Source organism: Macrotis lagotis, chromosome X (assembly GCF_037893015.1).
Source record: "Macrotis lagotis isolate mMagLag1 chromosome X, bilby.v1.9.chrom.fasta, whole genome shotgun sequence".
Classification (NCBI taxonomy): Eukaryota; Metazoa; Chordata; class Mammalia; order Peramelemorphia; family Peramelidae; genus Macrotis; species Macrotis lagotis.
Window position 1 is genome coordinate 626,607,307 of NC_133666.1, and position 22,366 is coordinate 626,629,672.

The window sequence follows — 22,366 nt, forward strand, 5'->3', positions numbered from 1 at the left end:
ATTCCACCCCCCACCCCCCAATCCCCACCAGGACCTGAAACCTAACCAGCCTCCATCTATCTGTCTTGGCCAAGGTCTCCACCCAGGCTATCCTGGCCAAAACTGTTTCTCTAGATTCCTAATTATCTGTCTCTACTTATCTGTGTTTCAGTGGGCAAGTCACTTAACCTCTGAGCCCGGTTCCTCATCTGTAAAATTGGGGATAACAGTACTTCACAAGGCTGATGTGAGGAGCAAATGGGATAATATGAAAAATGTTTCTTATAGCTTATGCTCCTATCCAGTTGTCAGCACTTAGGACTCAGTGTCTCTGCAGCCCTCCCTCTTTCCCTCAGGGTCAATGTCAGTGACCCTTCTGCCAGGCACCAGAGACCCCTGGCAGGCAGACACAGGAACACAGCCCAGGCTCCTTTGTAACTTTTATTGCCTGAAAAAAAATGACCACTGGGAGGCGGGCAGTGGACCCTGATTGTAATACAGGGCCTGAGAGACCTTCCCAGTCCCAGGAGATTTATGATGGATGGTGGGAACAGTCAGGAACTAGGTCTCACCTCCCCTAAGCTGGGCCAGCAAGGCCTTGGCCCTGCCTCCCAAGGGACAGCAACATTGCTACTCTCCCAGGCCTTAGGGATGCAAAAGGCCCCAAACTGCTCTTGCCCAGCTATGCAGGACAAAACTTACTCCTAGGTAGGAGGGGACCCAAATCCTCTAGCTAGATCTTGAGGAAGGGGAGAGGACCCAAGTCCACCATTCGGGCCTTCCAGAAAGAACCGGGCTGGGCAAGGCCACATAATACTCTAACTGGCCCAGGTTGGGGTCTGTAACTGCCCCCCTGGAGAGGCACTAGCAGCCAGGCCAGGAGGGTGTGGCATCTACAACCGCCTTCGAGATCGGGATCGGCTTTTCTTCTTGCTTTTGGACTCTATGAGTTTCTGAGACTGGAACTTCAAGGAAGCTCGGGTTACTATCTCCCCGGGCTCCTCCTCACTCTCTTCCTCATCTGGGGGAGACATGAGCAGCATGAGCGTGAACAGGATGAGGGAGAGGGGTGGGAGACATTAAGATATTCCCTGCTCCCATTCCCTTGTGCATTTCTTTTTGCTTGTTCCCTCTCCCTAGCTACCCCCAGGCTGACTCACCAAAGAACATATCCTTGGAGGTAGATGTGGGCAGTACGATGCGGGTGTTGTGAGGGGGGAGTTTCCCCTCCAGGGTGGCATAATACTGGGGGAGGAAAATGTAGAGTTAGAGGTTGCTGGGGGAAAGAGGGAAGGAAATAGGCAGTGGGGAGCTCTGTCTAGGGATTTAAACATCCAGGAGCAGGAACATGACGGAAATGGGAAAATTTGGAACAGTTCCCCACTTAGACCCTTTCAGGATGCCTACCTCCCGTTCAGCAAGCTTCTGCAGTATATCTGGTATGTTGTGTCCCTCCATATCTCTCTGAAGTTTGAGCACCTTCTCTTCATTTTGAGCCATAAGGTCCAGCACATAATCTAGGGCATTAGGGTTTAGCTCCTTTTTGCTTTTCTCCTAGGGGATGTGGTTGGGGGGAAATGAGATCACAGGAAATTTCTAAGCAATACCCCAAAAAGAGGGAGTGACAGGGGATTCGGGGGTTTCTGTGGGAGACCCTGGGAAAGTGGGGGGGCAGGGATTAGGCATAAGAGGATGTTGAAGTTGGATAAATAGGAGACTTGAAAGGGTTAAAAGAAGGATTCCTATGTATACCACAGGGATATGCTGCAATTTTTCAGCCAGGTGCTCAACCCCGGCTTTGGCTAATTGTAGAGCTAAAATGGTATTTTGCAGATCCTCCTTAGCTGCTGCTACTTGTTTCTCCTGGATTTCCACATCCATGCGAAGCTCATCAAAGGTCTCCTGATCCCTGGTTTGGGCAGGGAGGGGGGTGGGGGGGGCAGGAACAGGTGTGAGGGGCCTTGGGAGAGCCTAAGGCATCACATTCAATCCCTTACCTCACCCAGCAACCCTTCCCCTCTCTGAGAACCTGATGGTCTTGGTCTCTCCAGAGTACTTGAGCTGAGTAAGCTTTTTCTGCAGACGCTCCTTGTCTTCTTTCAGCATAACAGTCTCCACTTCATTCTCTTGCTTCAGGGACTCCAGGTGTGTGAATGTCTCCTTCTGGGCCAAAAACCTGTCCACCACAGACTGCCCCCCCCACACACATATCCACTCATTCAGGGACACAGACACACCTGGGAGAACCCAGACTAGTTTTCCTCCTTCCTGGTCAAAGATGTGAAGTAAAAGTGGAGTCATTCCCAGACATAGGAGCATGTTGGCTATCTGACCTATCTACCCCTAGGTCACAGAATGAGAATGGAAGAGAGAGACAGAGACATAGACAGGAAGATCATAGCTGCATGAATGTTCTTGTCTCTTCTCTATTTTTTTGAGAGTTGAAGGTACCCTTCACTTATTTCATATGTCTTGGTTAGGGCCCCCAGGGAACCTCAGCTTCAGGTCTTCTTTCTCCCACTTAGAGTATCCTCCCTTAGTTAGATAGGACCAGTGAACAAAAGCAGCCAGAAGGCTTGCCCTAGTCTCCCCTCTCCCTGTTCAGTGACTCACATTGGGGTCTGCTATGCCAGTGGCAACCTTGATCCTATCAAATGCAAGCTCCATTTGGTACATGCTCCAGCGGATCTTTAAGGTTCCTGCTACTGTTCCTGTACCTTCTAAGGTTTCATCAGATGGAATGGTTACTTGATCTCTCTGCTGGGTCTGTGGATACAATGGGTGGCATGGAAGTCGGGGTCCTCAGTTCTCCAGCTGCCCTGCTCCCCTGCCTCCTCTGAACTGAGTCCACACACCTTCCTCTCAATCCTCTCATTCTGAAGCTTCTTTTCTTCCACTTTCTTCTTGGCCTCCAATAGTACTCTGTCTCGTTCCTTCCGATCTTTGAATAAGTTCTCCTCCAGTTTCTGAAGTTCACTCTGGGTGGGGGGAAGGAAGTGCCAAGAACATCAGGGAAAGGAAGAGCTCCTGGGGGGGGGCAAAACTTCAGGGTTCCTGCCCCTGAAGGAGGGGAAGGGGCTGCTGCTCACAGACTCATGGCCCCCTGTTCCAGTACCAGTTCTGCCACCCAGAACTCAGGAGGCTGGATCTACAGGCTTGGCTTTAAAAGTGTCTAACTATGATGGGCAAAAGCTTGGCCAGGTTGAGGTCAAGTGAGGACCAGAGTGAGGCTAGGTCATACCTTGGCAGTATCCCGAGCATCTGTGGCTTCCTGACTCAAATTCTGCAGTTCTGAGAATTCACATCTTAGTCGAATGATTTCATGCTCCATTGCATCCAATTTGTTCTCAAAGTTCAGGCTCTCTTCCTGGAAAAAAAGGAGTGGAAAGGGGAGGGCCAGGAGAGTATAAGATTCAAGGAAGAAGGCCTTCTTGTTTGCTCAGATCTTCACCATAGAATCAAGCCCCCTCCTAACTATATATCTAGGTCCAGAAAGCAATTTCCTCACATATAGGACCCCACCACTTACATCTAACCCATTCATTTTCATGCTACTCCACCTGCAAGTAAGCCTTCAGCTGCAGGTAAACTTGGGTAATATGTTCTGCCTCATCAGCCTTCAGCAGGGCCTTTGCCAGCCGATTTTCCAAGTTGCGCATGGTCTGGGGGAGAGGAGGCAGAGATCAATCATGGTTCCTCCCTTCTCCAGGTCACTAACCAATCATGAGCTCTCTCTGGTCCCATAACCCACCCATGTTCTTTCTCTAACCTGCTTAAATTCAACAGGGCCTAATTCCCACCTTTGCCACCTCATTGTTTCTGTCTTGAAATTCATTTATCTCCTTCTCTCGAAGTGAAAACTGTAGCTGGAGTTCTTCTATTCTTTGCTGCCTTTGCTCTGCCTCATGTCGAAGGGCATTTAATTGTTTCATTTTCCAATTCAGCCGATGATCCATAAGGGCCACAGCTTCCTGGAGGCCAAGATTAGATGATAGATAAAAATATGTGTGTATGTGATATAGATTGCTGATTATATATGTACATATAACCATATACTATACATATATATATAATGTATATCATTTATAATGTCATGTAAATACATATTATATATATATATATGTATATACACACACATAAATGTGTATATACATACACCCTCACTTTCTGAGTGATTATACAGGATTCAGAAAAGGAGGCTATTAGAAGGGACTCTGGGAATCTGTAAGTTGAGTGTCTGGTCATGGCTGAAACTAACTTTACAACCTACCTCCCCATTCTTGTTTTTCAGATAGGGCTTTTCCTCCTTCCACTCTCTGATGACCATGCGCACTACTTTCTCATCACCCTGTGAAGTCAAGAAACCAAAAACATTTCCTACTTCACTCTACCCCTAGGCATGTTTCACCCACTCTCAAGGGCATCAATAACTTCAGATCTCCAAGTACCTTGGAAGCAAAGTTCTCCCACACAAATGCTAACCACCCCCCACCTTGGAAAAGAAAAGGAAGGAAAGAGCCTTGCTTTCCTTATTCAGCCTGCTCCCATGACCCAGGTGGCCTTGGTCTAGACCAGCACCAGAGCATGGTTTGTGCAGCTTTCCCCTTAAAGGTCAATGGAGCATGGGAGCCTCCTCCCTACTCCCCCCCCCCCCCGCCTCCCCTCCTCTTTTCTGCTCCCTCCACCACAGCCCTCACAATGAACATGTCTGACAGCTTCTGGTATGATATCTTGTTCTCTTCTCGAAGTTGTTTAATGGTTTCCTTGTTCTTTTTGATGGTTCCCTGAGTCTTCTCATAAAAGAACTTACGGTCGCCCTCTGGGGGCAAAGCAGAGTGTGAGCACCCACCATACTTCCGGAGCCTATCTCTTCACTTTCCCAACTATTATTTCCCTCCTTCAGCCCTTGTCCTACCCACAAATATCTCATATTTCCCAGCCTCCTCTGAAATCTCTCTTTCCATCTTCCCATTAGCCTATTATTGCCTTGGCCCCCTTCCCCAAACGACTCCATTTTTATTACCACTCTGTCTTTGATCTTCCTCTCAAACTATGAACAAATTCCCTAAGGTCTTACCTGTAACTTAATGTTTCTTTCTGACCCCAATTTTTGTCCATCCCATCTCGCCACCCTTTCTATTTTAGTTCTAATCATCATCATTCCCTCATCTTTCTCTGAGCCCAACTTCTTTCCAATCTTTTCCATCTCTTAGATTCTTATTCTCTGACAGCCTAGACTCTATCTCCTTTGTGACTAAAATTCTTCAACACCACCCTCGCTCGCCAAAACTTAGTCTGCCCCAGGTACTCTGTTTCTCTCCTTTCTGTAACCCGCATAAACATGCTTACCCAACAATTGGATTTTCCTATGCAGCTCAGCAATCTGCACATGAACAGGAGGCTTCACTCCAGTATGGCGGGTAGGTGGACATTTCTGTGGAGATTTTGCCTGAAGCCTTGAACCTGGCCTTGAACTGGGCTTGAGGAAAGAGGAAGGAGCTGGGGGGTATAGGGGAACCATGTTTAAGCCTTTGCAAGGGAGTCTCCTTAGTGTCTTTGAATAAAGGGTGGTATAGAAACCACCCTAGGGGGAGGGAGCAGAAATTAGCCTTTGAGTGGGGTACAGCAAAGAGAAGATATCCTCCTGGGATGAGGGAGTATGTAGTGTCCAATCCTGTGAGATTTGGAAAATGGATAGCGTATCCGGAGAAGGAACTAAAGGGAGAGAAGGGGAAATAAAGGTTGGAAGTCCAGGTAGAACAGAGGGGATCTGAGAGCTTATTCCCTGGGGTTCAGGGAAGGACTGTGCCAGGACAGGAGGGGACTGTGGGAAAGGCTAGCGTCTGGACATTCCTGGAGGGCGCTCTGCTGTCGCCTGCGGCTCAGATTCGAGGGTCCCAGACTAGGTCCAGATGGAGCTCTCAGCATCTGTCTCCGTTGCTAGGAAACCATCCCTCCACCCCCTCCCGCTGGTCGCTACTATGGAAACCGACCGCGTCCCACGCGATCGTTCCCATTGGCTGGCGTTGTGCCACGGGGACGGGAGGCGGGACCGGCCTGGAGGCTGGGCGGGGCATGCTGGGAAAGAAGGGAGGCGGGAGAGGAGGAGGCTTGGGGTGAAAGGTGGCGAGGGCGGAGGTCGCCGCCGACTGTAGAATGATCTCGGACTTCTAGATTCTGGGGATCGTGCCAGAACTATCTGTGGCTCCAGGGGAAGATAATAGAGGGATTTTCCATTTATTTCTGCTTTTCCAGCAGTAAATCGCTCCGCTACCAAGATGGCGCCTGCAGCCGCCATTAAGCGCGAGACCTTGGCTCCGACTGTCCTACCCAAGATGGCTGATTGAACTTGAGTTCCCTTCCGCCACACTCAATATGATTCTCTGAGCCGCTTGCCGCAGCCGCCCGGGCAGCCGGGATTGGACAGCAAGCCGGAAGTTCTAGAGTTCTCCTCTTCCGCTTCCGGTTCTTCGCTGGAGCCGGATCGGGCGTGTGCTGGGAAGCAGGGGTGGCTAGGAGTGATTTCTGGCTCCGACCCCGCGTAGGTCTGCCGGCGGAGTGGGTGGAGGGGAGGCTGATGAGGGCCCGCATTTGTGGTGAGGGAGCTGGATGGACTGGGTGAGAGGGGGAGGACTCTGACTAAGAGGGCTGGACTCCCATTGACTGGGCCGAGAGCGAGGGGCTGCCGGTGGCTGCGAGGGGGCGGGAGTTCCCATTGGTGGAGAGGAGGATGAGGGGCGCCTATTGGCGGAGAGGGGGCTGAGGGGCTCCCATTGGCTAGGAGGCGGGTGAATGACTGCGACGATTGCCCGCCCTGGGTGGTGGGTGCAGTTTGAAAGGCGAGCACCTTCCCCTGGGCCCTCACCTGCTGCCCCCTGTTTGCTCTGGGCCCAAGAGTTGCAGCTTCCTGTGCCCGGCACAATGTGTCTGCCGCCGCCGCCGCCGCCGCTGCTGCTGCTGCTGCTGCTGAGCACCGCCACAGCTGCCGTGGAAGTCAAAAGGCCTCGGGGTGTCTCCCTTACCAGTGAGTCCTCTGCAGGAGACCAGAGACTGCAGTTAGGAGGAGGCCCCCCGGGGCTCGGAGTGGGAGCGCAGCCGCGCCTGGCCGGGCAGGGGCTCAGTTTCCCATTCCTGGATGGGGGCCGGGGAAGAAGAATACTCTTGAGTTTCCCATGTCATGCACATTGATCCAGGGGGGACTGTTAAAAGCCTTTTGGGTCCTCTAAGCTTATATGGGTGGGAAGCTAAATTTCTTTTTTTAACCTCTTTAGATCATCATTTCTATGACAAATCTAAACCCTTCACCTGCCTGGATGGGTCCTCCACTATTCCCTTTGATCAAGTGAATGACGACTACTGTGATTGTCAGGATGGCTCTGATGAACCAGGTGGGAATGAGGAACCCTCTGGAGGAGGGTAGAAGGGCTAAGAACAGTGTGCCCTGTTTGAACTCAACTACAAGTGGGAGGTTAATGGTTATTTATTAACTTGGTCTTCCTCTTTTTCTTGTTTTTCTTTTGATCTTTGTCACTCTGTTTGAGCTTGGACTAGACTGTCCAGACTGGTCTTATTGTCTCCTTTTTTCTCTCCCTCTGTTTCTTCATTTGCATATTTGGTTCATCTTTCTTCCCCTGTGCCCATCTTACTGTTCATATTTCCTTTCTATACATATTGGCCTATCCATTTGTTTATGTGCTATCTACTTGTCTGTGCATCTTTAAAGATAAACCCATCTTTGTGTATCTGTATGTTCTTTCCTCTGTATTCTTCCATTTTCTTCTGTCTGCTTGTCCACATATGTATTTGTCTGTTTATGTCTATGAAGAGATCTTCTCACATGTGTGTGTTTTCCTGTCCACTTGTCTCTGTTCATTTCTGTTGGGGGGGGGGTTGGTTTTTTGTTTTTCAGGTTTTTTGCAGGACAAATGGGGTTAAGTGGCTTGCCCAAGGCCACACAACTAGGTAATTATTAAAGTGTCTGAGGTCAGATTTGAACTCAGGTACTCCTGACTCCAGGGCTGGTGCTCTATCCACTGTGCCACCTAACCACCCACTGTCTATATGTCAGTCTGTCTTTGTCTATGTCCTTAGTCTTCATCTATCTGTGTCTAGCCATTTACCCATCTGTAGCTTTCAAACTGCCCATGTTCATCTTTCCATATGTCTCTGCATTTTTCTCTTTATGTCCACATGTGTCTGTCCGCCAATTTGTCTCTATCTGTGGACCCATCTGGGTTTGCCAAGTGAACAAGGATTTATTGTGTACTAATTGAAAAGGCAAAGGCAGCCAGGTGGTGTAGTAGATAAAGCACCGGCCCTGGAATCAGAAGTACCTGGGTTCAAATCTGGTCTCAGACACATAATAATTACCTAGCTGTGTGGACTTGAGCAAGCCACTTAACCCCATTTGCCTTGCAAAAACCTAAAAAAAAAAATTGAAAAGGCAAAAAATAACCCCAAAATCAACCCCCAAACTAATACCTGCTCTCAAGATGCTCACAGTCTAATTCAGGAGACAAAATGCAGATTACTATGGATAGGCAACATATAAACAAATTATGTTAGAGTTAATCTCAGAGGGATTCCAGGAAAGATTTCTTGTTGAAAGGAACTTCCTTTGAGATATGAAGGAAGCCAGGAGATAGAGAAGAGGGTGAAGAGAACTCCAGGTATGAGAGACAGCCAGTTAAAATGCTTGGAAGTTGGAAAGTAGAGAGTCTCATTCATATAATAGCAAAAAAAAAAAAAAGACCTCATCACTGGATTGCAGAGTATTATCTGGTAAATGTAAGACTAGAAATATAGCTAGTAGTCAAGTTTTGAAAGATTTTAAAACCAAATAGAAGATTTTATTATTGACTCTGAAGGTAATTTTAACTGTGATCTCCATGCTTACCTCTCCTTCCCCATGTTTTGTATCTGTATTTCTTTCACCTTTTTGTCTCTCTTTGTGACACTACATATTTGTCTTCGCATATTTTTCTTTGTACCTACCTATGTTTAACTCTCCATCCTCTTCCTTGTCTCTCTACATATTGTTTTATTTTTCACTTTGGATCAACTTAATTTTTGAAGGGTGGGGCAGCGAGGTGGCACAGTGGATAAAGCACCGGCCCTGAAGTCAGGAGTACCTGGGTTCAAATCCAGCCTCAGACACTTAATAATTACCTAACTGTGTGGCCTTGGGCAAGCCACTTAACCCCATTTGCCTTGCAAAAAAAAAATTTTTTTTTTGAAGGATGTAGTAAATAACTTTTCCTTTTCTCCATGGCTGTTAGGGACGGCTGCCTGCCCAGAGGGACGCTTCCACTGTACTAATGCTGGCTACAAGCCCCACTATATTCCCTCAAACCGTGTCAATGATGGCATCTGTGGTAAGACTCCTTTTAAACTTGGGCTGACCAGAAGCCTGGACTGGGGTAGTTGTCTTGGTTGCTAGATCTGGTCTCACTGACTGTTCTCTGCTTCCCTCCTTTAGATTGTTGTGATGCCACAGATGAGTACAACAGTGGTGTTGTCTGTGAGAACACTTGCAGGTATGTGGTTGGATAGTTAGGGGAAGACTCATCTACCACCAACTTTCTTCTCTCTTAGAGGGGCCTGGTACATATTCTTCATTCTCTCCTTATATTCAGACTAGTGGGTGAGGAGTCAGGAAAATCCATTGGAATGCTCTGAGATGTTTTGTTCTAGGATTTTTGCTTTCCCTAATCCTTGTATGTTTCCTCCCCTGCCTGCCTACCCAGGGAAATGGGCCGGAAGGAGAAGGAGACTCTGGAACAGATGGCAGAGGTTGCCCGGGAAGGCTTTCGGCTCAAGAAGATCCTGATTGAAGAAGGGAAGAAGGGCCAGGAAGAAAAGCGGGTGAGGCAGGATGGTGTTCCTACCCTGCTCTATAGGAATTGCCCCACTTTGGAGAAAGGGTAGGGTTTAAGCATGACTCCTGAATCCTGATGTGACCTTAGAGAAATTCCTTGGTATCTCTCTGGACGTGTTTCCTCACCTCTAAAGTGAGAAGTTGGAAAAGATGATTTCCAAGGTCCATTTCAAGTAATTCTGGTAGAGAGGATTAAGAATTATCTTTCTGATGGAAACTGTTGGATTCCTTGTTTGTGGTTTTCAAAGTGGTCTTGTTCTCCCTCCTTGACCCTTAGCCATATCTTGCCTCCTATTTCCCTTTACTTGAATCCAAAGCTTGTACCAGAGCAATTAAAATTTTGTCTGAAACAGGCAGGAATAGGTTTCTTGATTCCTCCCATTTCTTGTCTTTGATGAATTGAATCCCTGGTGCTCATCAGAGAAGATGACTATTCCCTTGCCTTGATTCTTTATTAAAGATGTAGGAGACTCCCTTTCTAACCCAGTAAGTGCCCAGTTAGTGTAGATGTGGTGCAGATAAGCAAAAAAGGGCTGAAACAGCTTTCCTCTAATAGGGTTGGTTCTCACTGACCTTTGCCCAGCTGACTTCAGCTAGTCTTGGGGCAATGGAGAGAGTGAAATGAGCAGGTGCTAAAGCACTTGGAAAAGTATCAGTTTGTAATAGAAAAGTAATTTAATTTAACCAAACAATTGAGTCTCAGTTCTCCTACCTGAGTGACATTGAATAAGCCCCTTCCCCTTTTTTGTCAGTCAATTTTTCCCTTGGTAGAATAAAGTTGTTATCTTAAATCATCCCTTAAGCCATTTTTAGCTCTGCATCTAATGATTGCATGACCTTGGGCATTCTCCCAGTCTCATCCTTAGGCTGCTTGAATGGGAGGAGGTAGTTTGTTCCCAACTCCTTGGGCCAGCCCTGGGAACTCTGACCCTGACCAACCTGGCTCTCAAGCTGGCAACATTTAAGTACTTTCTTGCAATCAGAGCAAGCTCCTTGGTTTGCAAGAGTCAAAGAAGGCCCTGGAGGAGCAAGTGTCGATGCTGAGAGCAGTGAAGGACGAAGCAGAGAAGCCTGAGAAAGAATTCAAGGAACGGCACCAGAGGCTGTGGGAAGGTAACTTCCTCTAAAGGTCTCCCACTGCCCTCTCTTCCACAGGAATCCCCCTGTGCCCCCTTCCAGCACATCTTATTGGGCATTGTAAGCCACAATAAGGACTAATGCTGAGAATGAGATTAGACCTGGTACAGTCAGGGAAGGGTCATGAACATGGGCAGGAAGTAAATGAACTTTGAAGATTAGAATTTACTTAGAAAAGGGCATTCTAGGCAGTCAAATAGGACCCGACCCTGGGGTGGAAGAGGAGGTGAGGAAGAAGGGGGTGCCCTGCATTCCTCCTGGCTTTGGGAACAGTCCCAATTCTCTGTGAAGTAATGGAGCTGGTTGTATGTGAACAGAGCAGCAGGCAGCCGCCAGGGCTGCACGGGACCAGGAGCAGGCTGCCAATGCTTTCCAGGAGCTGGATGACAACACCGATGGAGTGTGAGTGCTGTGGGCTGTGGGGGGTACTGGGGGTACTGCTTCCTGGAGCTTCCTCCCTGCCACTCCTGTCTGTTTCCTAGTCCTAGGTCTTTACTGGGAAGAGCAGTCAGTCCCAGATTCCTCCCCTACCTAGAGAGAAGGGACTCGTTCCAACCTGAGCCCCCACCACCACCACCATGTTCATCTCAGACTGCTCTGAGTTAGCTGTTGCTTTAGATCACCTGACTTGTTTTTAATCTAAGGTTGTCTGTCCTCCCTAGGTGGTTAATAATAATGCCAAAAGATTGGACAAAGACAGGGAAGGTAGTAACTTTGGTATGGCCTTGACAAATATATGTTCTCTCTTCCTTTTCTCCCTGGATATGAACTAATAACAGGATCATAGTTTTAGAACAAGAAAGAAAACTGTTAGACATCATTTAGTCCAACTTGATCATTTTATCCAAGGAACTCTTAAGGCTCAGCAAGGTTAAGTTATTTGCCCAGAATCCTGGGGCTACTGAGTGTCAAAGGCAGGATTTGAATTCAGGTCTCCTTGTCTCTGTGTTCATTACTCCATAAACCTGATTTTTGAGGTGACTTGAAGTTAAGGAAGAAATTTCAATTTGTAATTCTTTGGGTACAGGGTTATGCTTTGGGGACGTAGTTTATCAGCTATAGCCAACTGTCTCTCCTCTCCTTCACACTGAATAAGTACTTGCTTACCACTTACCACTAAGATGACCACTTCTGACAAGCCACTGCTTCATCCTCTCTCTTTCCAGGATTTCAGTGGCTGAGCTTCAGACTCACCCAGAACTGGACCCAGATGGTGATGGGACCTTGTCAGAGGAAGAAGCCCAGGTAACGGGGTCTTCCCCACACTGGCTAGCCCTATAGTATATGTCCACAACCCCCAAGGACCTAGTGAGGCTCAAAGAGGAAAGGTAGATACTAGATTGATATCCTTGTCTGAGCTGGCCTGGCCTCTGTCCACATGCCTTGACAGCCACTGACCCGAGGCCTGGGCAGAACTGTTTGCTGCTGTCTTGTGCCTCCTCATGAGTGACTTGGGTCAGAGCCAGCTAGGCAGGGCTCAGCTGGAGGCACCTTCCTGACTTGGGGCGCCCTGAGTGACCGAGTGGCAGGAATGTTAAGGTACAGACTGCATGTCCTGCCCTCTGTCTTATGGCTAGACTTCTGGTAATGATGGATCCCTGTTCTTTGATGTGCACACACAACTGCCCCTCCCAGGGGAGGGGGAGTTGCCCCTGGGCAGGCACTGCCAGCAGGGTGCAATACCCCATCAGGGAGCTCCTCCAGGAAATCCCCAATTCTATGTTAGGGGTGATGTCATCCCCTCCTGGGCCTTAGACTCTCTCTCATCTTCCCATTTTCTTGGTTCCATGGCCTAAATAAGAGTCACTCAGGGGTCCTGAAGTGCAGTGATGGAGTCTGAAACTAGAGGCGGTTGGTGCATATGGAGCTTCAGCACCATTGTCCAGCCCAGTGTCTCTGTGTGATCTTGGTTAAGTAGCATGACTTTTCTCATCTCTAAAATGGGATTATCAACATTTGCTTGCCCTACTTTACAGCAGTGTTGTAAGGAAAGCCGTTAGCAACCTCCAAGCACTGTTTGAGTAGGTGCTGCTCTTGTCCTCTGCTCCAGGCTCTGCTGGGAGAGGCCCTGCAGGTGGATGCTGCTAGCTTTCGAGAAGGCCTGTGGGCAGCCATCAAGGATAAGTACCGGCAGGAGGTTAGTAGGAGCTGAGCCAAGCCAAAGGGTCCAGGAGACGTGGGTGTGTGTGTGTGCAGGGTGGACTGAGGCCAGCAGGGGGAGACAGCAGCACACGTGGCCAAGTCTGAGCCAGCCCCAAAGGGACTCTGTGACCTCACAAAGGATCCGCCAGCCGGGGGAAGCAGGCGAGTAGGCAGAGCGGGGGCTGAGATTTCGTTCCCTGGAGCCCATCCATCCCAACCAGCTGGGCCCGGCAGCAGCAGATGCTGCCATTCCTGATTAACAAGGCAGCTGCCACCCTTCCTCCTCCCCACCCACTGCCCTAGCCTGTGGTCACAGTGGCAGTCCCCACCCCCACCCCCTCCCCTGCAGGTGAGCCCTCATTTGACAAAAGCCACACCTCCTCCCCTCTCCAGTGAATCTCCCTTCCTACCTCATTCTGATTCCTCAGGGTCTTTCCCTAACTTGGGGAAAGTTTTCTTAAATCAAAAAAGCAAGAGAATAAGCAGACCATCTGGACCTATGATAGTGGGTATGCTGGGATTGGGATCTCTAGCCTCCAGACCAGGCTGTGGGAAAGAGAAAGTATTATCTCTGTCTTACATGTATCTTGTCTGTGCCACTTGCTAGTCTCTGCCTACTGTGCCACCTCTTGCTGAGGCCACAACGGAGATGTTAGAGGTCCCAGAAGAGCCATCCCCAACAGAGGATGAAGATGAAAGTCCTGGATTGGAGGAAGAAATAGAGGAGGATGAAGAGGATGAAGAGGAGGAGAGCCCTGAGGAAGACAAGGTAGGGCTAAGTGAAAGCAAGCCTGGGTTCTGGGGGGGCTGGTGGGGGGGAAGGAAGTGGAGGCAAATACTGGCTGGCTTCCTGAAAACCCATTAAGAAATGGCAGGCACTAAAGCTGCTCGGGTGGACTACAGCTAGGGAAGAGAAAGGCAGGAACATCTCCAGGGCCCAGGGGAATGGCTTAAAAGAGATGCCTGCTCCCTGATTGCTGTTTGTTGGCTTTGCCTTCCTCTCCCCTCCCCCCAGCCCAGCTTGGATCAGCCTTTGTTTGGTCTCAGGGCCTGAGGACCTGCTGCCCATATAGTGGAGGCAAAGGCTCTCTTAGGAAAGAGGTAATAGGGCAGATCAGGAGTGCCTAGAGCCCAGGTGGTGAGGCTTGGGGGTACTTGGGCAGAGAGCCAGGGGCTTGAGTTCACTTCGTTGATCTTCTCCCCCACCCCCCACCCCCGCCCCTGCCAGGAGCCATTGCCCTCACAGCCAGTCAAGGTGGATGAGGAAGTAGAGAAGGACAAGATGCCTCCGTATGATGAAAAAACCCAGGCCTATATTGATGGTATGTCTTCTAGGGAGGGGAGGAGAGTTCCCCTCAAGGGAGGGAAATGTCTGGAGTTGACCCTTAGCCTGGGACATTTTCTTGTCAGGCAGGGCATCCCATGGTCCACTCCCTACCACAGGTCTTTCCTTCCAGAAGGACCTCCAGGATTTCCTCTACCCCATGGACTTCATTTACTATTCATTTAGAAAATACTGACCATCCACTACATTCAAATCTAGATTCCAGTGCTGTTCACATTGCAGGCATTGATGCCTATTTCAGGTTCAGGGAGCAGATTTGTCAGGCAGACATGGAGGAGCTCAGAAGTAGGAGAGATTGTTGGGAGTTTCCTGGAAGAAGTGAACCTTGTATTTCAGTCTTAGAGGATTTGGCAGAAAGGGAGGGCATAGTCAGAGGCCAAGAGGCAGAAAGGAGGCTTCCTGCTGTGCTCAGCAAGGACAAGGGGACCAATGGGAGAGAAGGCCAGAGTGGCCTGTGTCCAGGCCTTGGAGGGCCTGAGCTGGAGACTGAGGGTTGGAGCAGCTCGACATCACCATAGGAGGTTTTGAGAAGGGAGGTTATGTCATAAAAGTGGTACTTGGGGAAATCATTGCACAAAATATCTGAGCTGTGAGGTAGGAAACTTTAAACACCACATTTGGGGGGTGTAGGGGCAGGAAGGACTGTAGAAGGGAAGAGCTTGTCACAGTGAATTTGTCGCAAAGCCAGGACTAGAAACAAGGCTTCCTGCTCCTGGTCTAAGACTTTGCATCAGTCTGTTGTGAACATGAGGTGATGAATGCCTGACAGCAGTGGGAGTGAAGAGAGATGCCTTTGAATGATTGCCAGTATTCTTGGCTAAAGCTGGCATGCATAACTAGGGTTATTGCCACCCTTTCTGTTGTGACCAGATGACTTAGGTCATCCTTGGGGGGGGGGGGCCTGTCTTTTGGAGTGAAGAATTGAAGAATCTCAGGGAATGAAATCTGCTGCCCCAGATTGACCTCTTAGGAAGCTTGGGATCAAGTTGAGGCTTCATATTTAACCTCAGGGAGATGAACAGGGGAGGGGTCAGTGGAAAGGTTGTCTAGCTGTCCATGGGGAGGGCCATCTAGAGCACAAGATAATACAGCACCATGGAGCCGTAGAGTCCCAAGTAGATTGACTTGGGAAAATCACAAGACAGAAATAGGTGAGCATGTCTATACAGGGCATTCTTAAGTTCCTCTCACACCTCCCTTAGCTGTAGCTAAGAAGTTGACATCTTTTTGCTTAATTGGACAGTATTGGTATTGCTCCCCTCGCCCTGACCTGGCAGTGAGGCCATGCCCTTACAATCTCACTCTAGGCCCAACCCATCAAAATGGGATCACCAGCTCAGGGTGTGAGAGTGCCTCAGATTGGACCTGGGTGGTTGCTTAGCCCTGGTTCTAGCTCTCTCTGATCCTCGCTAGTTTTGTGACCTGAGACAAGTCACTGCCCTTACAGTAAAAGTATCCTGACAAATCTCCAGAGCCCCTTAGAGATACACAGGAGGCAGTGTGCAGAGGAAAGGATATGTGTATAGCTCTTGCTCTTTCCCATTCTCAGTGATAGCCCTTCTGCCCTCGGTGTATCCTCAGGGCCTGCACTGGAAACTGTCTGACAGCCCAGGATTGGAGAACTAGAATAGGCTGGGAAACAGTGAACACAGATGTTTGAGGTGATACAGGGTTGGACCATTCTCCAAGGCTCTGCTCTGGAAAGGAAGGGAGGCCCTGCTTCCCCTCTCCCACAACAGATTCTCCCCACACCTCCACCCTCCCCAGGCAGTCATTGGGGAGAACACTGCTTCTGCCTGCAGAGATGTCAAAACAGCTCATTGATGTACACAGCACTGGTGCAGCCTTATGGGGAGGAACTTGCTCAGTCACTTGAGGCAGTAGGGGCACTTTCCCCAGCTACTGGCCATATCCAGGGACTCCAATATGGAAGAAAGTTGTTGAAAAGTACCTGGGCCAGCCTAAGGGGGTTGGGCCTGACCCTGGGTGTGTGTTGGGGAGCCTCATAGGGGTGTGGCCTTGGTATCCCCTATTCCCCTTTCCTTCCTCCCCATGGGCCATTGGGCTTGTTTGTGAGTCTCTACCAGGAACTCTGGCTCTATCAGCGGGTAAGGGAGGAGCCAGCAGGGTCCCCTGGGAGGTCTATAGTGAACAGGGCAGAGAATTTTCTAGTCTTCCTGCTGAGAAACCAGGATTAACTGAGGCCCAGGAGCTAGGTGTGTCTAGTGACTAGTAGATTGGAGCACCTGCACTGGGGCTCCTCACTCAGGCTGATATCCATCCATGCCCTAAACAGCGAAGGCCCTATGCCAGCTGGAGCTGGGGCTAGTCAGGAGTGGTTCTGAGCAAACTGTGTAGCCACAGCTACTGAGGTCTCAGTCCTCTAGGGTGGGCTTTGCTGTGGAGCCATAGCTTTCAGAGGAGCCTCGTCTGAGCAGTCTCTCTCTCTCTCTCCATACACACACACGCGCTCTCTCTCTCTCTCTCTCTCTCTCTCTCTCTCTCTCTCTCTCTTTCTCTCTCTTTCTCTCACATACAGCAGTAAGTCAGAAGGCAGGAATTCAAATGCTGATTCTGGTACTGTCTGTGCCTTAGAGCAAGTCCCATTACTGCCCTGATCTCAGCTTCCTTCACTATAAAATGGGAAGGCTGACATAAGAGACTTCTCCATCTGAGGGACCACATGTGAGCACCAAGGGGGTCAAAACCATATACCATCACCAAGCCCACCCAAGATGACTGCTGCCCCCTGTTCACACCGATATGTTCCTTTTGGGGAACCATGTGTAATGTTTGTGTCTATCTGCATGTACGTACAACATACACGATGTAGGGGCAGGGAGTTGCACAGAGATTCTGAGAGTATGTGGAAAATGTCACGTAATTATTCTTGGGGAACATTCTGTTTCTACTCTGAGAAAGGGAAGTTAGACCATGGGGGAGTCATGGGGGTTGGAAGAAACCCGGGCTGGGGGCCTAACAGGAGAGGCCTGGCTTTTACAGTTGTCTCCCCCACTGGGGCTCAGAGAGGGCCTGAGATGAGGTCCTGTCCTGGTGGAGAGGGCCTGGGGCTCAGGGTCCATCAGGACAGGGGTGATCAGGATTGAGGCGACTTTTTGAGATTGGGCTTGAGAGGGACTTTTTTAGGAGTTAGACAAGAAGGCTCTCCCACCCCCCAATCACTGGGGCTGCTTTGCTGAACAGGGTCATGATACAGCTGGGGTGAGCCTCTGTCCTGCCACCAGTATTTCAGTGCTGCTTGCCCTGGTATCTTGGAATAGAAGAAAGGGTTTGGAGCCTGGGATCCATGTTCAGATGCTAGTTCTGCAGCCAGGAACAGCTATGTGACTTTGGACAAGTGACCTGACCTCTCTGGACCTAAAATATGAGTGTCAATACTCCAAAGGGCCACATCTGGCTGGCCACCTGTTGTGTAGCCCTTTGAGCTAACAATGGGATTTACAAATGTCCAAACCCTTCTCGGTTTGCTCGGCCCACACCAGATGCTACTTGGGAGCAGCCTCAAAGAGGCCTGGGATTGCCTCCCCCAAATACACTGAGTAGGGAAGAGATGATCTGATGTAGCCCCCTCCCCCCAGTTCTGGGTATTTTTGTGCCTTCCAGCGGCCCAGGAAGCTCGGGACCATTTTGAAGAAGCTGAAAAGTCATTGACAGAGATGGAGGAATCTATCAGGTAGCTAGCTCCCTGGCCAGGGAGGGAAGTGGGCCCTGGGCAAGGATGGAGCAGGAGGCAGGATGGGGGTTAGGGGACTTCTTCAAAATGCTTAAGAGAAGCCTTTAACCCTCCCCTTCCCCAGGTCTGGGAGAACCCCCCACCCTGCCAGGCCAAGCCACCTTCTCTGGCATTAGGTTCTCAACTATGTGCAGAGCCCAGGCCTTTGTACCAGAGACATCCAGTATGGATGAGATAATCCCTTGGATTTGTCCTTGTAGACCCTATGGTCCTTTAAGAGTAGAGATGCAGATGGGCACAGTTAGGGTACAGAAGGGTGTTCGAGTGCCTGCTGATCTGTGCAGTCACTTGTACCTTGGGGCGAGGCATGAGCAGAGGCCTGCTTCTGACATCTCTGGCCTCAGAGCTGGCTGGATCTGGCCTGGATGCTCTATCCTTGTGTTAATTATTTTTTTCCTTTTGGTTCCCATGGGACATTCTACCCTTCCACTGAGCTGTTCTCTGGGAGGTGGGGTAGGAAACAGCAGTCCCCTCTTCTGGGGGGGGGGGCTGATTATCATGCAGTAAGAGGGGCTCTGTACGAAGTGAATGCACTGGCTCTCCCAGCTTCACCCATGTGGCCCAGGGTTTACTCCCTTTGTAGGGCCGTGGTCAGTCCCCATGTGAGGAGGGGGGCCCTCCAAGCTGGGGGTAGGGGAGGAACGGACAGGAGGCTGGATAGGGGCTTAAATAAGCTTCTCTCTCTGGTGCCTAAGACAGGCATGAATGAGGGCCCTCCCAGATGTCCTTAGCTGCTGGGGGAGGGGTAGAGGAGAACCCGAGCCCTGGGATTTAGGGCTGGGGCTCTGTCCTCCTGCCACCACCTCCAGCAGGGCCCTAGGATCCCAGTAATTGAGGGTAGCCTTGGTTACGAGGAGGTGCAGAGGTAGCTTCAGTAAGGAGTCCTATCCCCGATGATAGAAAAGATGGAGGTTCCCTGGGGCCCCTGAGTCAGAACTAGGGCTGGGGGAGGGGTGGCAATGGCTTGACCAGCTAGATTGGAACCCTGGTCATTATGGAGAACCAGGGGACCCAGAGGCCTGTGACATGCCCTGAATTTAGAGCTGGGAGAAAAAAAAAATAGGATTTGAAGGCTCTAAAAACAGCAAAAAGTGGCCTTTAGGCATAGAATATTCATGCTGGGAAGAACCCTAGACCTCAGTGTGGGAGCCTAGAAAAAGAGGGCCTAGTCCCTGGCCAGGGTCTAAAACCAGGTTCTGACACCAAATCCTGGCCTCTTTCCCCATCTTGCTGATGATAAATTTGGTATCAGGGAGGCTCCCTGACCTGAGAGGAAAATCTCTGAGGCTGCCCTCAGACCCATCCCTCCTATTCTTCCCTCCATAGGAACCTAGAGCAAGAGATGGCACTGGACTTGGGTCCCAGTGGGGAGTTTTCCTACCTGTTTGGACAGTGTTATGAGTTGTCCACCAATGAGTAAGTGCCTGGGGACTGGCAGTGCCTCTGGACTGCACTTGAAAAGATGGGGAGGTCTTAACAGTGCCCACAAAGGCAGGGACAGTGACCCTGAATATAGATTCTGAATTGGGCCTCCCTGGTCTTAAGAGGGGAAGAAAAGGGAGGAAAGGTGGGTACAAGGCCTTCCCTTTTCCTGCTGACACATCATCCTGGCTATTTATATTGGGAGACAGCGTTTGTACCTAGATCCTAGAGGTGGGATCTTGGGGAAACTCTCCAGGAGTTGAGTTTCACTCCCTGAGGGTGATGGAATGCAGAGAGGAGGGGACCTCTGAGAAAGACTAGCCCCTTCATTCAGCTACTTCCATGAAGGATGACCATTAGTCTGCCAGGGAAGAACCTCCATTGTCCCTGCGCCCCCCCCCCATGTCCTATCACTAACACCCCTTTCTCCCTGTGCAGGTATATTTATAGATTGTGTCCCTTCAACCGAGTCACCCAGAAACCGAACCACGGGGGTTCTGAAACCAACTTGGGGTGAGTGTCCTCCCTTCCTCCCACTGTTCATCACCACCATGTCCCAGGACCCTCTGCCCTCCATCTGTGCCCTGGATCTCAGCCCACCTTCTCCCCTACAGCACATGGGGGTCCTGGGATGCATCAGAGGAGGATAAATTCCGTATCATGCATTATGAGCATGGGACAGGTTGCTGGCAAGGCCCCAACCGCTCTACCAAGGTGAGAAACAGGGTTGAACAGGATGGGGGTTGGAGCCAAGATCCCTGTGGTCTACCCCCCCCCACTGACATTCCTTGGATTTGGGGGGATGGGCTCTCAGGTGAAGCTGGTGTGTGGGAAGGAAACTGTAGTCACAAGTGCCACTGAGCCGAGCCGATGTGAGTACCTGATGGAGCTGGTGACCCCAGCCGCCTGCCAGGAGCCACCCCCAGAGTCCCCTGGAGATCCTGACCACGATGAGCTCTGAGTCCATCTAGGTATGGCCAACCCTGCCCCCTTACAATCTGGAAGGCTGACGTTTCCCCTCCCCACTAACTCCCTAGGCCTGGTACTTCAATCCCCAAGGCCTCCCTGTCTCTTCTGTTGCCACAGCAGCCTCTAGGGGCTTGGGATGCTGGCCACACATTCCAAGCCCCATTTCTCATTCTTTTCCTGCAGAATCCTGGAGAGAAGCCAATGCCACCAGGACATGTGTCTCTGTCCACCTTGGTTCTTTGGAACCCAGTGCAGGGGGCTGACCCTCTGATCCTCTTCCTCCTTGGGAGAGAATCTCTGTGTGCCCCTCCCCCTGAGGACCTTGAGGCCTGGGGAGGCCTCATCCATTCCCTCTGGTCTAACTGCTCAAGTGACTGGGACATTTTGCCTGCCCGATCCCCCATCCATATTGGCAGCTCCACCCACTGATGGGTGATTTGATAGATGCCCTCTCCCCTTGGCCATGCTCCAGGCCCAGGTGGTCCAGCCGACTGACTGTTCAGCGAACAAAAAAGGGGTGGGGGGTAGATCTTGACCTCACTGTGACCTCAACAATAAACTCAGTTCCTTCCCCACAACTGGAACTTGACTCCTTATTCTCTGGATTTTTCAGGTGGGAGAACTGGAGCAGGAGCAGGAGGGAAGGGTCCTGGGCCCCCATAGCATACAGGTCCTGCTTAGACCCCAGTCTCCTCTTCGGTCAGTAAGAGGGCTTTTAAAAAGCACTTTGTGGCAAACTTTGTTTTATAATTGCTACAGGATGTTCCGAATCTGGTCCCTGGGAATGGCCTCTCCACTTGTGGAAGGCCCATCAGTCCTGTGGGGACAAAGTACTAGTATTTTATTCCCATTCTGAAGATGAATGAAAGTAGCACAGGAAGACACTCCCGTGGATCTTCTTGCTCACATCCCACAGCTTGGAAGTGGGGGGGGGGGGTCAGATTTGGGCCTCCCTCAGGCCTGAGCATTCACCTTAAAATGTAGAAAAATGCAAGTCAACAAATGCCGAGACACTGCCCCCCAACACACATGTTCACTCACATGCAAACACACACACATACCCCAAAACCCGTAAGATTCTGAACTTTTATTTTCTGGCATGAAAAGTACAAATAATCCAACGATTCCATGTAAAAGTCTGTTACAGCGTCAGGCCTGTAATCCCATAATAAATAGTCTAAACTCAACGCAAAGTGTTTTTTTTCTTTTTACAGTTTTTTTTTTTTGATCCTCCAACATTTACTCTGTCATGATTTGAAACCATCCGAATAAATAACAGGATGAAGTGAGGAGGAGTGGGCAGAGCCCCCTCCTGCTTGAGCCCCCTCCAGGGATGTGGAAGACCAAGGGCCCCCTCCCCTCCCCTCTGGGGGAAGGAGAAGGCCTGGCCATGGGAGCCTGGCTGAGTTTAGTTTAGTTTTAGAAAAAAATATCCCAAGCTGTGTGGGTGGGGAGGGGATGGGGAGAGCCAGGCTGGGGGGAGGGGGCTCTGCCTGGGGAGTGGGAGTTGGGGGGAGGGGGGAGCGGGGAGGGGGCACCTCTCTCTCCTGCTCAGCAGAGCCCGGCCCTCAGGGCCCCCGCTGCCCCCCCCCTCCAAGCCCCCAGCCCGCCCTTATTGCTCCGAGAAGCCTCAGGACACGCTGCACACACGTGTGCACATACGTGCTCACACGTGTCAAGGGCGGAGGGGGAAAAGCCCCAAGAAACAGGGGGAGAGAGGAGGGGAGAGCAAAGGGCCAAG

General features: G+C 50.3%; 2 protein-coding genes across 7 annotated transcripts; one reads left to right on the plus strand and one right to left on the minus strand.

Moving 5' to 3' along the window:
* Window positions 1-40: 40 nt before the first annotated feature.
* Window positions 41-13,893, minus strand: ODAD3 (outer dynein arm docking complex subunit 3). 4 transcript variants are annotated; one of them, XM_074203468.1, is made up of 17 exons: window positions 13,716-13,893; window positions 12,108-12,216; window positions 6,845-7,012; window positions 6,310-6,474; window positions 5,329-5,694; window positions 4,677-4,798; window positions 4,250-4,327; window positions 3,780-3,950; window positions 3,540-3,641; window positions 3,221-3,346; window positions 2,835-2,957; window positions 2,593-2,745; window positions 2,009-2,169; window positions 1,732-1,888; window positions 1,387-1,533; window positions 1,140-1,224; window positions 408-1,000 (listed from the first exon to the last, which is right to left on the minus strand). In XM_074203468.1, the coding sequence occupies exons 5-17, from the start codon at window positions 5,498-5,500 to the stop codon at window positions 873-875; spliced, it is 1,725 nt and encodes a 574-aa protein (XP_074059569.1). In that variant the 5' UTR covers window positions 5,501-5,694; window positions 6,310-6,474; window positions 6,845-7,012; window positions 12,108-12,216; window positions 13,716-13,893; the 3' UTR covers window positions 408-872. The 4 variants fall into 4 exon arrangements, with proteins under 4 accessions (XP_074059571.1, XP_074059569.1, XP_074059568.1 ...); XM_074203470.1 differs by lacking the exon at window positions 408-1,000 and adding an exon at window positions 41-188 and having other exon boundaries at window positions 5,329-6,474; XM_074203467.1 differs by having other exon boundaries at window positions 5,329-6,593.
* PRKCSH (PRKCSH beta subunit of glucosidase II) lies at window positions 6,073-21,797 on the plus strand. Of its 3 annotated transcripts, none has more exons than XM_074203465.1 (18): window positions 6,073-6,520; window positions 6,875-7,003; window positions 7,251-7,367; window positions 9,258-9,353; window positions 9,458-9,515; window positions 9,726-9,843; window positions 10,840-10,969; window positions 11,311-11,395; window positions 12,160-12,238; window positions 13,044-13,130; window positions 13,743-13,904; window positions 14,364-14,457; window positions 18,105-18,174; window positions 19,561-19,650; window positions 20,095-20,169; window positions 20,271-20,370; window positions 20,471-20,627; window positions 20,809-21,796. In XM_074203465.1, the coding sequence occupies exons 2-17, from the start codon at window positions 6,901-6,903 to the stop codon at window positions 20,615-20,617; spliced, it is 1,611 nt and encodes a 536-aa protein (XP_074059566.1). In that variant the 5' UTR covers window positions 6,073-6,520; window positions 6,875-6,900; the 3' UTR covers window positions 20,618-20,627; window positions 20,809-21,796. The 3 variants fall into 3 exon arrangements, with proteins under 3 accessions (XP_074059566.1, XP_074059567.1, XP_074059564.1); XM_074203466.1 differs by having other exon boundaries at window positions 6,364-6,524; window positions 20,809-21,797; XM_074203463.1 differs by lacking the exon at window positions 6,073-6,520 and having other exon boundaries at window positions 6,757-7,003; window positions 20,809-21,797.
* Window positions 21,798-22,366: the final 569 nt, after the last annotated feature.

Bases quoted from the DNA above. Each gene is read 5' to 3' on its own strand.
- PRKCSH (XM_074203463.1), top strand. From the start codon at position 6,772: ATGACTGCGACGATTGCCCGCCCTGGGTGGTGGGTGCAGTTTGAAAGG. The intron at 9,844-10,839 runs GTGAGGCAGGAT...TCTTGCAATCAG, and splicing joins AGGGCCAGGAAGAAAAGCGG to AGCAAGCTCCTTGGTTTGCA. The intron at 20,170-20,270 runs GTGAGTGTCCTC...TCTCCCCTACAG, and splicing joins GGTTCTGAAACCAACTTGGG to CACATGGGGGTCCTGGGATG.
- ODAD3 (XM_074203469.1), bottom strand. From the start codon at position 5,500: ATGGTTCCCCTATACCCCCCAGCTCCTTCCTCTTTCCTCAAGCCCAGT. The intron at 3,951-4,249 runs GTAGGTTGTAAA...CTTGGCCTCCAG, and splicing joins TGAAAAACAAGAATGGGGAG to GAAGCTGTGGCCCTTATGGA. The intron at 1,534-1,731 runs GTATACATAGGA...CACATCCCCTAG, and splicing joins AATTGCAGCATATCCCTGTG to GAGAAAAGCAAAAAGGAGCT.